Consider the following 15,426-nt stretch of genomic DNA (forward strand, 5'->3'; position numbering starts at 1 on the left):
TGGTGCTGTATTAACGCTGATATGCTATAGAAATCATACTTATCTTGCCTTTCTGACAACGTTGTGCTCAATCAATAGAGACAATCATGAATTACGACCAGATATTCGGCAGTCTTATCTCTTTTGGGGATTACTGCGGCTCGATACAACCACATATTCTTTGACCGAAGAATTTAATCCTCCGGTATTACGCATTCGCACAAAACCCACCCCCCTTCGCTTTCCAAGTTCAAGCTGCGGACTTTGCGCTTGCGCTTCTCGGCTACCTTAACCGCACGGTATCCAGTTCGGACACAAAGAATCAGCAAACGACCAGCCGACCCGACAGCCAGCGATCCCATCAGTAAGCGAAGTCGTACTATCGCAAGATTTACGGACCACTCAGATGACCCGTTGTTTCTCTCACAGTGAGCTGCACTTCACCTGTAGGGTGCCTTGCAATGTGGGTCGCTCTAGCTAAGATGCATTGCATAAAAAGTAGATTGGATACAGACACTAGGCCGTATCCAGAGTCTCAGGTACCGACTTCCCATCTAATTCTGTGCAGCACTGCAGCATGCAGTCGGGTCCATGCCTTGGATGTTATGTTGGCACATCCCTGACAGGCTGCTAATCGAACAACTAACTAGGTATCCGTCCGAAGCAGACGTACGAATATCTACACTACCACCACTCTTTGCACCGGCTGTTCCGCGACCTGTGCACCACGTTTCCCAATCCGCGTCCACCTCACCTCATCAAGTAGACGAATATTCGTGAATCGCCGCTACTCTGCGGAGTACTGCAGTTCTGATCTGAACTTGGTCGCTGTGGTTAGGTCATTTTGGACGCCGACAAATCTTTGCTCCCGAGAGCGTCTTCCCAGCGGACCACATACGACAAGGACACAGTCAGCCCCAGAATACAGCCTCCGGGGGACGGGAATACGCAAGCCGCACCGGCAGCGCTCGCCAATAGAACCATTTCGACTACGAATATCTACCCCTCGCCTCTTGTCGCTAGTAGCTGAACCGTATCGCTCTTTCGTTTGAACCTGACAAATACTATCCACAATGCTTGCTCGAAAGGCTTAGGCCTCGCTCTGGAAGCGATCAGCGGTTGCCAACTCAACTCAGCCAGAAATGCCCAGCAGTATTGGGGTTCGGCAAGGAAATCGATGGCAGAACTCGAAAGCTAAATGGGACGGGCAAAATACGACTTGAGCACACCAGTCTACTGGACGTTGGCAAAGTTTTCGGCGAACCATCCGAAAACCTTATCCTCCAGAAAGGTAGCTACAGCCATCAACACAGTCTTCAATCCTTTACCGGTATACCGTTCCAGTTGGAGGGACTAGGGCTGGAACGAGGATCAGGGCCAGAACAACGATGATGACGAGCCCTTGGTCCAAGTGCAGATCTAACTCAAACGTTGGTTCGGGAAATCCCCAGATGGTGGCGATAATTACGAATTGGGCGGAAGGCATACCTAGACAAGAAGACCAATCACTTCCTTGCCGAGTCACTGCGCGGGTGGCAGTCGTCATCGTCAGTCAACCGGGGTCCTCGGATTATTGGGCGAACCATCCATCTATTTCCCTTGTTGCACAGCAGCCCAGCAAGCTAAGCTCCTTCCCTTCTGGTTGTTTTGCTTTTCCGACATCACCAGTTTTGCCGTCGTCCCAATTGCTCGATCTCATCTCAAGTCGGACCTTATCGTAACCATTACAGATCACGGCCTGGCGCTTCGGTAGATCTTTCGCCGCCATCGCCGTGCCCAGTGCCGCTCTGTATGGACAACGGCCCTTTCTTCTCGTTGTCGAAGCTTTCAGGAAGCTTTCCCATCACCCGTCAGGGTCATCTCCCGGTGGTTCAAGTTGGGTGGGCGGCCCAAGCTCTCGCTCTAGAGCCAGCCGGTGCCATCACAAGCCCCAAGCTTCCGGCGTTGCTTCTTTCAGAGGTCAGAGGAAGAGAGTGTCTCGCCTTCACTCACTGTATTGGTCCATGTCGGTGATCGTATATGAGCGAAGCAAGCATGCCGATATCAAAACCATCAAACCGATATCAGCATAAACGCTCCAAGGATGCCGCCACCACTGCCAATTTTTTCACTTTTCAGACGGAACACATGATTAGTAGATGATTCCGTTCGTACTTTAGTCGCGGCGACGGTATGCGTACGATTCCAGACAGACACCCAACTCTGACTTCCCACCCTTGTGTCGTCTAACACCAATGCCGAATCCTGTGCTCCCATATCAGGTGCGGAACGGCCAACTGTCGGAACTTTTCTGGAAAGTACAGGCAGTGCCAAATCACGTCTCAAGTCTCCTCTAAAGGGCAAAAAGGCATCAAAGCAAATCGACGAACCTACCTACATACTCGACACTCAGACATCGTCAATTGAGGTGTAGAGAGCACGAAAAGACGCCTCTTATTTTCTTCGGTATTCAACAGCTATCCCTTGAAACTTCTGCAAGTCGACGCTCCTATCTTGTGTTTGGTATGGGAGCCCATCGCTGCTGATACCCGTATTTTGCTTCAACCTTACGCCACCTCTCACTAGCCTAAGAGTAAACTTGTGGAATGCCGTGTTGTTTTTGTGCCACCTTAGGCTGCTTAGGCTTCAGCTACAGATTTCCTTCAATTTGAGAGGCTGGAGCCCGTCAGCCCCGGCATCTAAAGAGCCTCTCATGGCGCCACCGACATATCGTCTGACTAGGCGAATTACGGCGGTGTCATATCCGCCGGCGATGTCATTTTGCCGCCCGAACACGCTCTCCTGTTGAATAGGACTGACCAGGCGCATAACAGGTATGGCGTACCTAGCTTACACGCTAAATACAACTACATACCTCTGCTGACGCCAGACGATGTCGAATATCAGAAAGCAACCCTCAATCTCGCTCGCACTGTGCGTCACATCGGCAGTCCAAGTTCGACCCCATACCGAATTTGGGTTGGTTAGGCCTCCATCGAAGTACAATGGCGCATGATGGCAGCTCATCTGATTCGCGAAGCATGTTACAAGATGGACCGAAAGATACCGAAACTGACAGCCAATTGTTCGATTTTGCCCAGGTCGAAGCTTTGACAGATATGTCACGGTCAACGTCACCGACAAGCAGATTCACTGCCTCGCCCCCGTTCCAGCTCGGCGAGGGCTTAATGTAAATTCCACAGGAAGTCTTGTATCGCCGCAAACCTAATTGATGATGGACCAGTTGGTCATTGTGTATTGATAGACACATGAGATTATAGAACGGGATACGTTGCCCAGGTTCAAGACATGTCGTCGTAAGTATCCTTATCGGCACCTTTGATATCTTCGACGGCCGCCGATCAGTCTTCTCCGCTGGGCCGGAGACGCACGGGCTCCTATTCCACACCCGGGATCACGGATAGAATCCGCTTGCTACTTGCTTCGAGTGACGGGCATTCCCCCTTTGTCTCTTTCACACTTGCATTGAACGTTGATACGGATCCTCGCCCCGTAATAACCCCAATGCTCTGAGCTACCTATCCGAAGGTCGCAGCCTTTTGGAAAGATGCTTTCTTGTACTTCTGGCTCCACGTTTAGCCGTTTCACATTTCGACGCCGGGATCACCTCTCCTACGGGTGGCATGACGGATCTCGTCTGGCACCCGTCGATGATCCAGGAAATCGACGAGGTCTGTGTGTCGTCTCAACGAAATGTCAAGACGAATAAAGATCGTGCCACGGTTTATTACTCACAATCCGCGAATCTGCCTCCGGAGTATACTCCTGTAAGGCAGTCCGCGGAGTGCGCGGGCCCAGCACGACGACGTTGGACAACAAAATGCCACCCCAAACTTCTGCCACTCTCCATAGGGCCGAGGCAGTGAGGGCCAAAGTGTGGCACACTTGACAAGCAGGACCACCACCAAGCCTCGAGGCTGCAGCAGACGAGACATTTTGCCGTTTCTTAGCCCTACGACGTGGGCGGTATGCTTGCCTCCCTCAGGGCGAGGAGGAGGACCCTACCTGGCAGCTTGGCACGTCCTTGCTGCCGGCAAACGCTCGTTCGGTCTAGCGGGAACCATCTAACGGATCTTGCTTCCCAAAGACAGCCTCCCACGCCTCCATGATCAAGGGATGCCAACGTAGCTTGCACGCTTGGACAATTATGTAAGAAGCCGTCTCGACTTGGGCATTACGTGCGTCTACCTACTTGTAGCACCTGCTTGCTGCACAGACCTGGTTATCAGTGATACAGTATCAACGAATTCCGGACTCTACCTTTAACACGATGGCGAACTACTGCATCGTGCTTCGGAAGCATTGACTCGGAAGATTTGGTAGACTCAACGGAAGCCACTGTTAGAGTTTCGTCAGGCTATTTGTAGTGTCATTCCTCAATTCAGCATAGCGTGGCCTCCTACCATCAAAAGCTTGTTGGAATAGCCAGCCGAATACCTAATACTGGTGAAGTGCAGCACGTTTCCAAAGGTGTTAAACGTTTAATCCGAAGCAGCAGACCATAGCACGATAGAAATTTCTCGCTAGAGTCTTTCTTTGGTCACAATGGGAGAATTTCAAATCTGAATGAATAGGAGCCGGTCCAATCCAGATCCAGGCTAGCCCAGGCCCGGTCCGGCCAGATTTCACCGAGTATCAAAACGGGACCCCACGAACAGTGTTACTCGGTAAGTTGCAAGGTGCCGAAGGCAAAGCTAATCATGGCGGGTCTCCGTAGATTTCTGCCATTTGATGCGAATCCGCCATATCGATTCCAGTTCATGGTGGGCAGTTGATCGGCCTGCCTACCCGGCCGCCCGGCCGCCCGTATGGCAGACAAAGTACTCGAGAGGGGGCGTTGAGCCAAGGGAAATTTCATTAAACACAAGATCCGACTCTCTGCTCTTGAGAAGCAACCAAGTCAACGCTTTACCGAACTGCTCTGTCATCCTCCATCTCACGGGGAGCCTAAGCTCTGTGCTCGCACACGGCAAAGGCAACCAGGCACAGCGGGCAGCATATCGAAGACTCTCGGTCGACCCGATCCGGGAATTCGAAAGCGAACGTCCGGTCCTCGGGGTTTTGTACCGGTCCGGTGCAAGGACCAGAGAGAACAAATCGAATTTGGGTGTTCTGATAGACGCCGGATTGGGCCAAAATCTCCATCCCAGGAAAGGTTTGGTGACGAAGTTGTCGATAACCGCTCTCCCGATGTGGCCCATCAACACGTTCGCAGGTCCCTCTGCTGGATCGTTTTTCGGTCTACTCGGTTCATCGATGGGATAAGGCACTTGTTTATTGTTGAGCAGCAGCTGCAGTAGTGGTGACGGCAGGTTTCCACATTAGTTGCCGGAGGCGTTCCTTCTCCGTCTCGTCTGCAAAGATGGTCTCTATGCCCCGTCGGGCGAGGGCGCAGATCTCGTCGCGAGAGAGCTTGAAGTGCTCCGCTACCAGCCTGTACTCGTTGGACAAGGGACTGCCGAAGACGCCAACGTCATCGGTCTGTTCGATTTTGAAGAGTTAGCTAACATGCCTTGCCCTTTAAACAACAGATGAGCGTCGCGAAAAGAATTCTCAAAAATGGAGCTGGAGACCTCAGAGGGAAGAAGAACCAGAAGGAAAAAGGAACGTACGCCTAGAGATATCAAGCTCCCTTCTACGCCCCACCACTCCCCAAAGTGATGGCCCTCGAACCCGCCCGTCACCATACCCGCGTGGACGTTGCAGCTGAGACACAACTCGAGCCCGATACCGCGCTTGGCGATTTCCCGCTTCACGTCTTCGCCGAGGTGGATCACGTGGCCCAGCCGGCGCGGCGACCACGACAGGATCTCGGCGAGCTCCGCCGGGTGGCCGGAGCACTCTGCCTCGCCAAAGTGGATCGTGATGCCGAGGCCGAGGGTCCGGGCTTCGGCGAAGGCGGGGCGAAAGATGGAGATGGTTTCCGAGTTGTCGTCGTCCTGGCCCGCGGTGTGGACGCGGGCGGCCGGGTCGCCGCAGAGATCTACGCCGACGACGCCCCTGTCGCGGAAGGAGGCTGCGAGGCGGACTGTTTCGTGGGCTTGGGATGGGGTGTGGCGGCGGTCGACGGAGAGGATGAGGCGGGTGCGCATGGCGTTTGGGTTATCCCTGTGAGATGCTTCGAAAGCGTCTATCGCGGAGAGGATGGTGGCAACGTAGACGGACGGCGGTTCGGAGGTCGGCGAGGAGAGGGAGCGCGGGGTGGTGCGGAGTTCGAGGTAGGTTACGCCGTCTGCGTGGAAGTCTTGCAGGACGGAGAGTGTTGCTTTGCGAAGGGTGTCGACGTCGGTGATGAGGTTGTAAATGTAGGATGAGAAGAGAGGGAAGAAGCTGTGTGCCGAGTGTATTTGTTAGTGGTCCAAGCCAGGGAGCAGAGGTTCTTGAGAGGTCAAGGTGAGGTGAGGTGAGGTGAGGTGAGGCTTTACGTGGTGAGATCGTAGTCGTGTTTGCCGTCCGGCATCACGACGAGGGGGTCCTCGAGGTCCGTTTCGCCTGCCTCGTGTTTGATGACCCAGATGTCGTGGAGGATGCGACGACTTATGCTGCCCGTTAAGTGGGCGTGGAGCTGTGATGGTGTCAGGTGAGGGTGTTCATAGCTATAGGTCTCATATCCATAAGGGTTCTTTTAGATATACCTCGATTTTGGGAAGAGCTACAAAGTCCATATCTATTGTTGGTTGGGAACCCATCTTGTCCCAATTGTTGCGTTTTGTGTTCTTGACAATATCGAGTATTTGTAAGAAAGTTGTGAGTAGATGTTGGTGCGATTTTCCCTCCTTATCAGCTGTCAAATGGGAATCGTCGATACCTCACCCCTCCTATTCCTGCCGTCTGTGCGGGTGAGCGAAATTGAACCGCCGGACCGGAAAAGAGGTGGTTGGGAGGAAGATCGCGGGGAAGTCTTCTGGGCGACGTTGAACTCGACTAATGTAGTTTCTACAAAGGGGTGGGTGAGACAAGGTGACAACACTGCTGTGTTTGGAAAAAAATGTGAGGTGTTTTGCGATTGGAGTATGCAGTGCAGGTTTCCCAACGCGGTTCCGAGTCGGAGCGGGCCGACGGTGCCGATCCCGGAGTGCAGGAGCCCCGGATTTTCTGGATGCGTTTGCTTCCGGTGGAGTGAGACATTCCCGGCGCTGGCCGGACTGTTTGCTTTGTTCGAGTCCGGATTATTCATGAACCTTTTCGTATGCCAGCCTTTCAATGTTGCGATTTTATCTTCCTGCCCTGTGTTCCTGTTTCTCTGCCGCTACTTTTCACACTTCAATTGACTTCAATTTCTTATGATACCTCCACACTTGAATCGTTTATACTGCATTGCCAATATTCCCTTTAAAGCGAATCATGCATCCTGACCAACTGACAATTCTGTAATGTTTTTCTTGGCTGGACATGGATCCAACGTGACATTTGCACGCCCAGAATCAAGCAGGCTTCAGTCAGAGCACGCAAAGCCCAAGAAGATGAACTTTGGATGTCGTGAACCGAATGAGTCAAACCACTCACATAAACCGTCTGTCTAACAGTGCATTTTGATTAGTAGTCGAGTGTTTCTTACTATTCATTTGTAGAAACTCAAGCTGATTTTCTAGTTCATCGTGTCATTCGTGCTTGTTTATCGCGAAGTCAAGCTGTCCGGCTTTGGATTACCATATGGCTCTTGTTATACCCACCACTTCTTCTTATCACGCCAATAAAGTCTCAAGTAATACCGCTCGAGCAGATTTCAGTCCTATTCGATCTTGTATTCTCCGTGGTATGAAGACCTTCAAACTCCAGATATAATGCAAAATAGATTTCGACATCCGCATTCTGAGATAGACTTGAGTTGTAATGTTTCTTTCAGAAGGCCACACTTTGCGCATATACATACGATACACCTGGCCTCCTTTTCCACCTAATCTCTTCCCACTCCCCTTACTCCTGCTTATGTCCGATCCTCGGCAGACACAACCACAACACGAGCATAATCCCCAAGAAGGCGAGGATAATCGGCTGCAAAACCTGCACGCCCTTCGCCTGCGCCAGCGCGCCGACAGCAAACGGCAAAATCGCCGCTCCGCTACCGCCAAACGCTGCCGCAAAGCCAATGGTGCTGACATGAAGATGCCTCGGCAACAGCTTCGTCGCGGCAACGACAACGGCCGGGAAAAACGGACCCAAGAAGAACCCCTGGAGCGCGACCGCCACGGCAGAAACGTAAAAGTGCGGCACGAGCCAGAAGACCAGCTCGAGCGCCATGGCGATGGGGATGTAGACCGACACGGCGAGCTTGACGCCCAGCCTGGGGGTCACGAAGCCCAGGACCGCGCGGCCGAGGGTGATGCCGAGCCAGAAGCCGACCGAGGTCATGCCCGAGTCAAAGTTGTTGGCTTTGCGGACCTGGATCATGAACTGCACGATCCAGCCGCCAAGGGAGACTTCGGTGCCAACGTAGGCGAGGAGGAAGAGGGCGCAGAGCCAGGTGACGCGGGCGTAGGGGCGTTTGAAGAGGGCGGTGCGGAGGCCGCCGCCTCCGGCGTTGTCGCTACGGGAGTGGCTTACCAGCTCGCGGTAGACTGCGCCGGTTTGCGTCCAGAAGGCTGCTGTGCACCAGATGAGCTCAATAGTAGCTAGACCGAGCTGAGGATTTGACGTAGAGTTAGATCACATACTGTCGACGTCACAGAGAAGGGATAGGGGGCTTACCATGAAGTAGTAAAAGTTCCACCAACCCAAGTTCGCCTTGTTAATCATAGTCGTGGCAATCAACGGCGCAATCACGCCGCCGACGCCATAAAACGCGTGCAAGAAGCCGAGGACCTCATTGGCCCTCGCCATGTTGCCAATGTACGCGTTCCACCCGGCGTCGCTCAGGCCGTTACCGAAGCCGGCGACGACGAAGGCGGCCACCAGCGCCGGGTAGGGCGGGTGCTGGGAGATGATGATGTAGGCGACGATGTGGCACGTGGAGGCGATGACGGCGATGCCGCGTTGGCCGAGCTTCAGGTGGACGTAGTTGTTGAGGGCGGCCGAGAGGACGTAGCCGATAAAGGGGGAGAGGAAGACGAGGGAGACGACGACGTAGGAGAGGCCGTAGTAGGTTTCGAGCTGGTCAAGGACATCAGTCAGCGTGAGACTGGGGATATCACAGTTAGCTTGGACGGGAGGAAACGTACGTAGGGAATCAAAGCCTGTTACTGAGGTCAGTCGCTGTACGAATCTTGGAGTTTCTGATGGGAGTGGTGAGAGAGACTTACACCGTAGGCGGCATCATTCGCACCGGAGACGAGGAGACTGAAGAAGCAAGATAGGACTCTGAAGAGATTCGACCTCGGATGATTCCATCTCTGCACAAATTCGGCTGTTGTCGTCGGGGCCGGGAGACCTCCCGTCGCATCTGTATTCGATCCTAGAACATGGCCTTCGGTGTTGAGAAGGCTGCCTTCCTTCGAGGTCAATTCCTGGAGCGGAATCTCCTGGCCGACCGTCAACGTTGTCGACTGAGAAGACATGTCGTATCTAGGGGTAACAACTCGATGTCCTGTCCCAGACCCTTGGGCAGCTTGCCGACTCGAAGTTGATCAAAGCTCGCAATCGGGATTCTTTAATCGTATTTCAGCCGTGGTCCAGATCGAGAAAAAGTTAGGCGGCCTTGGGGTTTTATGGGAAAGCAACTTCAAAGGAGTTTAAATTCGTTTGAAAGCTAAGAATGACGAATGGGGATCCTAGTCTACCTTGGACGGAATATGTAATACGCCATTCCTTGCATGGGCGATGTGGGACGATCTCAAGCTTGAAGCGGGTTACTCCAGACTCACGGATACCTACCTTGCATCACTAAGCTTTGTATCCTTATTAGGGCTGGCTCGGCAGCTACCGAGTACCTCTGCTGGCAATGGAATGGTAGGCCTTCCCGGAGAATATTTCGCGGCCAGAGTCAAGACTCAGTTAGTATGAGTTCATGTGACTTTAGCAATGTTCCGAAGCAAACACCAGCGCTGCCATGGTGAGCGATCACCAACCCGGAAACCCGGACACTGCGAAACGGCGGGCGGCCCGAAGACCCGGAGACTCGATGGGCCTTAGATCAACTCAGATCAGAGAGCTGATTGGCTGTCTGGGTAATGTTCGGTGAATCTAAAGGTGAACGTGCATAGAAAACCGGTAGCCGGCTAAATATTCTGTCCCCCGCGAGACTCGTTCACCATCGTTAGCCCCGAGGAGATGGCGGAGGGGAGCGGACATCAGGCCCCGGTTTATTGTCAGAAGTGGATTCAAGAATTTGGAGTGTTTCCTCATTGGGAAGGATTGTCAACCTGTAGCGGCGACACTCCGCGACGCCTATCTAGACTGCGTTGGAGGGATAAGTGCGTCACGGGGTGAGTAGTAGTATCCCATTGACTAAGCTCATATGTGCCAGAGAGATCTGAATATAAATTCCGCAATGTCGTCAGCTTGACTGAGTCATCTTGCCGTGCTTACTCTTCTTCGTTTGGGTCAGCATGTTTCCTGTGTGACTTTTTCTTGTCACTTTTGAGGGGTTACTGGGGAATTATGAAATTCCCAGAATATTTCAGTGACGAAAAGCATATCCAGCACCCTATCGTCGATGGCCACATCGAACGAGACAATTTCACCGCGGGAACTCGGGATATAGATGACTATCTCACTCTTTACTGTTCTTATTACACGTTCGTCATTATTGGTTGCTTCAAGCGGACCTCCAACAACGGTAACGTAAATCCTGACTGAGAAGTCAATCCTATGGATCTTGAGATGAAGATGTTCCAGCTTAAGAGTCTTCTTCCTCGGTAAGAAGATGAATGACAACACATTTCATCCATTACCAGATGAAAGGATCGACACAGGAGGAGAAAGAATAAAGCAGTCATAAGCTATTTCCAACACTCGCCCCAAGCCCACATGCCAACCGATCTTCTTCTATCTGATCTCAAGTCGCTCAACTACCTAGCCCCGTAGCCACGTGGACACCAGATAACAAGACATGTTCAAACCTACCAGGTGATACCGCATCTCAACCTCCATATTCGTCGAGCCAAGCCCTCATCCTCGATCAACGACATCCCTTCCAAACGCCACACCCGTATGTTCAGAAGCAGAATTTTACTAAGCCTCGGCATCTCCCATCTAACAAAAAGGCCATACGTAGATGGTAGATGCCATCAGGGTGAAGACCGAACAAGCTCGGTCATGCAGGTGAGATATGGAGTCTTGTACCCCATCTTCCGAGATCACCCGCAGGGCCATGCATTCATTCCCAGCAATTCGGAAACTTTTTTGCGCAGCTTCGGCTCGTCCCGCCGCCAGCCGCTTAGTTCCAGCACAACTTTACCTTATCTGACGAGTACCCGTACAGATAGATATTCATCTGCCTACATCATATCACATGGCATACAGGCTAGGTTCATCATGTTGTATGTGTCTTAATCGTAACATTTCCTCATTATTCAACTCTCACGCGCTCGAGCGCAGGATAAGCCGAGGACCCTCGGTAGTTGTTTTTGAACATTGTACAGGTGTTATTGGCAAGAAAAAAAGCAGCATCGGACAAACTCCTACAGGTGTAAGGGTAGGTAGTCGTGTGTGTGCGTTTGTTGGTTTTTCATTCCCCCCCTTTTCGAAGAGGGGACTTGAATCGGGTGTCCCAGTTTCTACCCAGTCTATCGTTTCCCCGCCCAGCCATTAAAAGCCGATCGATTCTATCGTTTCGCTCAAGACACCAATAAAACAAACAGAGGTTTAACGGGAGAAAAGGTTACAGGACACAAAAGAGAAACAAAAAAACAACAAAGAAGTAAAATTATCCCAGCGCCAAAGGCAAGGAAAATGATTCATAAACGCCTAGAATAAAGCCACCCAAGCTCATTCTCTTGAAATGTCGCGACCAAAGACCTTGGACTTGAGCCAGTCGTTGACGACGAGGAGACGGTTGCGAGCTGAAAGGTCAAGAACGTTAGCATGTGACTACAATAGGCAAAATTACGTCAGGGGATATAGAACTTACTGCTGAAGCACATGGAAAGGTAGGCACTACGCCAGAAGAAGTAGGTCATGGTACCACCACTGGCAATGTTTCCGTTCCACCAGGCAACATCGGCGACAGCCTTCTCGCTGCCAATGTAGGCCAAGCTGCCCTGGTGAGAGTAGTGGAAGGGCTTGATGTCCTTGATGCGGCGGAGCTGGCGCTCGTGGGCCTCGATCTCCTTGGCGACCTCGGCAGCGTTGCCGGGCTTGAGGTTCAGGTTGGCGCTGAGCTCCTGGACGCGCTCCTCTAGAGTCTCGGTTCTAGCCATGTTGTTGAAGAGTTTGGCAAGGAAGTTACCCTCCTGTGCGGCGACCTGGGCAGTCGGGGCGTATCCGGCGACGGCGCAGTCGCCAATGGCCCAGATGTCACGGGTGCCCTGAACAACGAGGTACTCGTTGACGGCCAGACCGCGGCGAGAGTCCTTCTGGGCGGGGATCTTGGTGATGAGGTCGCGGATGATGGGGCGGACCGCGTTACCAGTGGCCCACACGAGAAGACCGTAGGGAATGGTAAGAGTCTGCTTCTTTCCATCGGGGCCGGTACCCTCGGCCTGGACGTAGGTGTCGGTGACCTTCTTGACCATGGTCTTGGTCAAGATGTCAATCTTCTCCTCCTCAAAGGTCTTCTCGGTGTACTCAATCAGCTGCTTGGAGAAAGAGGGCAAGACGTTGGGGAGAGCCTCGATCAGGGTAACCTTGAAGCGGTCGGCAATCTCGGGGACCAGACGCTTGATGTCCTGCTCGAAGAAGTCCTGAAGCTCACCGGCGAACTCGACACCGGTCGGGCCACCACCAACGACAACCATGTGCATGAGACGGCTGACATCCTCGGCAGACTGATCCTTGAAGGCGGCGGTCTCGACGCAGTCCATGATCTTCTTGCGAATAGCCTGGGCGTCGTTGATCTCCTTCAAGAAGCACGAGTTCTCGCGCACGCCGGGGATGCCAAAGGTGGCGTTCTCAGCTCCGACACCGACGACCAGCAGGTCGTAGGCGACCTCAGTCTCGGACGTGGTGCCCTTAATCTCCGACGTATCCAGGATCTTGACAACCTTTCTCTCGGGGTCGACGGAGCTGGCCTCGGCTTCGTAGAACTTGACGGCGGCCTTCTTGTGGCGGAGGATGGTTCGGATGGGCTCCATAATGGAGCGGTGCTCAATGGTACCGGTGGTGCAGGAAGGCAGAAGAGGGGTGAAGAGGAAGTAGTTTCTAGGCGAGATGACGACGACATTGTAGTTTTCCGTGTCGAGCTTCTTCAAGAGAGAGACGGATCCCCAGCCGGTGCCTGTTACAAGTTGTCAGTATGCGCGATATGTGCAATGCGTGTATGGATGCCGCGCAGGCCGTCGAGTGAGGAACTCACCGAGAATGACCAGCGTCTTCTTGGTAGGGTCCAGCTCGACCTGATCCTCGGGGTGCCTGTCATCGTAGACAACATATCCAATGTAGCCGAAGAGACCCAGGGCAGAGAGGTAGGTCAAGCGCCAGGCCCATCTGAAGGTCTTGCGGACCTTGCCAGCCTTCTTGGGAGCGACATCGGCGTAGTTTCTGGTAAGCTGGCGCGCAACGGTTCCGACCTGGGGAAGGGCGGCGACTCTCGGCCTTGCGGTGAGGGTTCTGAGAGATTGTCTGGAGGTGGTTGTGAGGGTTCTGCGACCGGCATTGGCAGCACGCGGAGCTTTCGGGAGCAGCTGCTGGGTTGCGCGAAGGGAGCTCATGGCTCTGACGGAGGAAGCCATTGCTTCAATTGGTGATGGAGAGGAAGGTCCCCGGTGACCGAAGATGGTTCTTGATGGCGAGGCAAGAGGATGCGACACTTGGTTGAAGGGAGGGGAAGAGGGAAAAAGCGAAAAAAAAGTCACGAAGGAATTCGGAGGAGGGAGGAAACTCGGAGACGATAAGGATGCGCGGGCAGCACAAAGCTGGTAGGACAGGACAGGACAGGACAGGACAGGACAGGACAGGACAGAGGAATTGGGGGTGGGAATCGCAAAAGTGTGACGCAGCCAACGAAAGAGAGATTTGCAGGCTGGCGGCTGGACCCTCCCGACCTGGCGGTATTTTTTGGCAGCTTGCAGAAAATTTCAGGTGCTACGGGGGTGAGGACGTGAGGTCAGAGATAGCGCGCTCCGCCCGCGGCGCCGCCAGCCCAAAAGATGAGGTGGGAAAGAATGGGAAGCTTGGACGGGAGAGACGGCGTGTGATTGGGTGGGCTGTTTGCGGCAATACAGTAAACCGACCGCGAGACTCCAACTCCCAAGAGCAAGCATTACCTTCAGTATGTTTGCTGCCGACATTGGATCCAGAAAATGTCTTGGCCGTCCCGGGACCCAACTTTGCCTTAGGTCCCTTGCTGCGCTTGTTGTGCAGTGTTAGCTGCTTAGGTAGCTGCTTACCTGCTTACCTGGTGCTAGGCATACAGGGGATTCAACTAAACTCCGTATCGTGGTCCGCGCAGCCGCAGTCTGCTCCCAATGGAGCGCTTGTTTTTGCCCTATCAGTGTATGGTCATCTTCCACCTCACCTTTGGGGGTCACGAACGTATGGGCCATTTCAAGGTGGGCTTGAGTGGGCCTCGGGGTGTCTCTTGCCCTTTTCCCCTGCCTGTCTTTGTATTTTTTATTTCGTTTTGGCTCATCTTGGTTGGCCTTGCTGTTTTTTTCTTTGCGCGGCGCCTTGTCCGCCGGCGGCCTTGATCCAAAGAAGAAGCCCCGGCCACGCCCCGGCCGAATCCCGGCGTTTTGTCATTGAATTCTCCTTCCGCACCTGGGCACTTTCGGTCCGTCGCACCTTTACCAACTGCGCCTGGCTGATGTCGCGATAGCAACCCAGACCAGGATGACTCAGGAAGTGTCTCCATCGCGCGCTCTTTTTTTCGTGACTTTTTTACCCGCTGTCCAGCATCGCACCCAATCATGCCTTTATCTTACACACATCCCTCACTAATATCTCGCAAAATCCAACTGGGCTTGACCCCCCAAACTCCACTTCCCCGTCCACCCTTACCAGCCTCCAGCCACCTCCAGGCTCCGCTGCGCCAGATCTCATCTAAATCTCCAAATTGTTTATAGCGGTAGTACCTTATTGTGAAGCCTCTCGCGCACATGCTTTTCGATGGCATACCATCCTTTCCCCCGAGAAACTCCAAAGCTCGTGAGTGAGCTTTCATGCTCCGGAAACTTACCTCAATCCCTCGGCATACCTCGATCCCAGGTAGTCAAACGTCCATGTCATCACCCCCGAAAAAAAAAAATGACCACTACACTAGTACCCGCAAGCTCCAAATGCCGTTTCTCCGAAGGGCCCCGAGCTAGAGCACGTCTTATCTCGGACTTGAGGAGTTCATGGGTCTGATTCTTAGCGTTGCCATGTGGCATGGAGTCGTTCTGCCCGAATTTCTTCCCCATACCCGACCACTTC

General features: G+C 53.2%; 3 protein-coding genes across 3 annotated transcripts; all 3 read right to left on the bottom strand.

The window, feature by feature from the left end:
- Positions 1-5,031: 5,031 nt before the first annotated feature.
- Positions 5,032-6,899, bottom strand: HER10_EVM0002980 (adenosine deaminase). The gene is made up of 4 exons (XM_035472671.1): positions 6,615-6,899; positions 6,405-6,544; positions 5,592-6,309; positions 5,032-5,460 (listed from the first exon to the last, which is right to left on the bottom strand). Exons 1-4 carry the CDS (start codon positions 6,666-6,668, stop codon positions 5,254-5,256), a joined length of 1,119 nt encoding a protein of 372 aa, XP_035327749.1. The 5' UTR covers positions 6,669-6,899; the 3' UTR covers positions 5,032-5,253.
- A 997-nt stretch (positions 6,900-7,896) lies between these two features.
- HER10_EVM0001135 (MFS transporter) lies at positions 7,897-9,530 on the bottom strand (the record flags this gene model as incomplete). Its single annotated transcript, XM_035470891.1, has 4 exons — positions 9,219-9,530; positions 9,138-9,152; positions 8,668-9,069; positions 7,897-8,601 (listed from the first exon to the last, which is right to left on the bottom strand). Exons 1-4 carry the CDS (start codon positions 9,471-9,473, stop codon positions 7,897-7,899), a joined length of 1,377 nt encoding a protein of 458 aa, XP_035327574.1. The 5' UTR covers positions 9,474-9,530.
- A 1,889-nt stretch (positions 9,531-11,419) lies between these two features.
- HER10_EVM0007823 (uncharacterized protein) lies at positions 11,420-14,286 on the bottom strand. Its single transcript, XM_035477367.1, has 3 exons — positions 13,370-14,286; positions 11,987-13,291; positions 11,420-11,918 (listed from the first exon to the last, which is right to left on the bottom strand). Exons 1-3 carry the CDS (start codon positions 13,743-13,745, stop codon positions 11,845-11,847), a joined length of 1,755 nt encoding a protein of 584 aa, XP_035328209.1. The 5' UTR covers positions 13,746-14,286; the 3' UTR covers positions 11,420-11,844.
- Positions 14,287-15,426: the final 1,140 nt, after the last annotated feature.

This window comes from Colletotrichum scovillei, assembly GCF_011075155.1.
Source record: "Colletotrichum scovillei strain TJNH1 chromosome Unknown Contig00010, whole genome shotgun sequence".
Lineage (NCBI taxonomy): Eukaryota > Fungi > Ascomycota > Sordariomycetes > Glomerellales > Glomerellaceae > Colletotrichum > Colletotrichum scovillei.

What these genes read in the sequence shown, in the direction of transcription:
- HER10_EVM0002980 (XM_035472671.1), bottom strand. Translation starts at nt 6,668, where the DNA reads ATGGGTTCCCAACCAACAATAGATATGGACTTTGTAGCTCTTCCCAAA. An exon ending in TAGCTCTTCCCAAAATCGAG is followed by an intron (nt 6,545 to 6,614) that starts GTATATCTAAAA and finishes ACACCATCACAG; the next exon opens with CTCCACGCCCACTTAACGGG. An exon ending in CACGACTACGATCTCACCAC is followed by an intron (nt 6,310 to 6,404) that starts GTAAAGCCTCAC and finishes CTCGGCACACAG; the next exon opens with CTTCTTCCCTCTCTTCTCAT.
- HER10_EVM0007823 (XM_035477367.1), bottom strand. Translation starts at nt 13,745, where the DNA reads ATGGCTTCCTCCGTCAGAGCCATGAGCTCCCTTCGCGCAACCCAGCAG. An exon ending in GAAGACGCTGGTCATTCTCG is followed by an intron (nt 13,292 to 13,369) that starts GTGAGTTCCTCA and finishes AACTTGTAACAG; the next exon opens with GCACCGGCTGGGGATCCGTC. An exon ending in CCTTTCCATGTGCTTCAGCA is followed by an intron (nt 11,919 to 11,986) that starts GTAAGTTCTATA and finishes TTGACCTTTCAG; the next exon opens with CTCGCAACCGTCTCCTCGTC.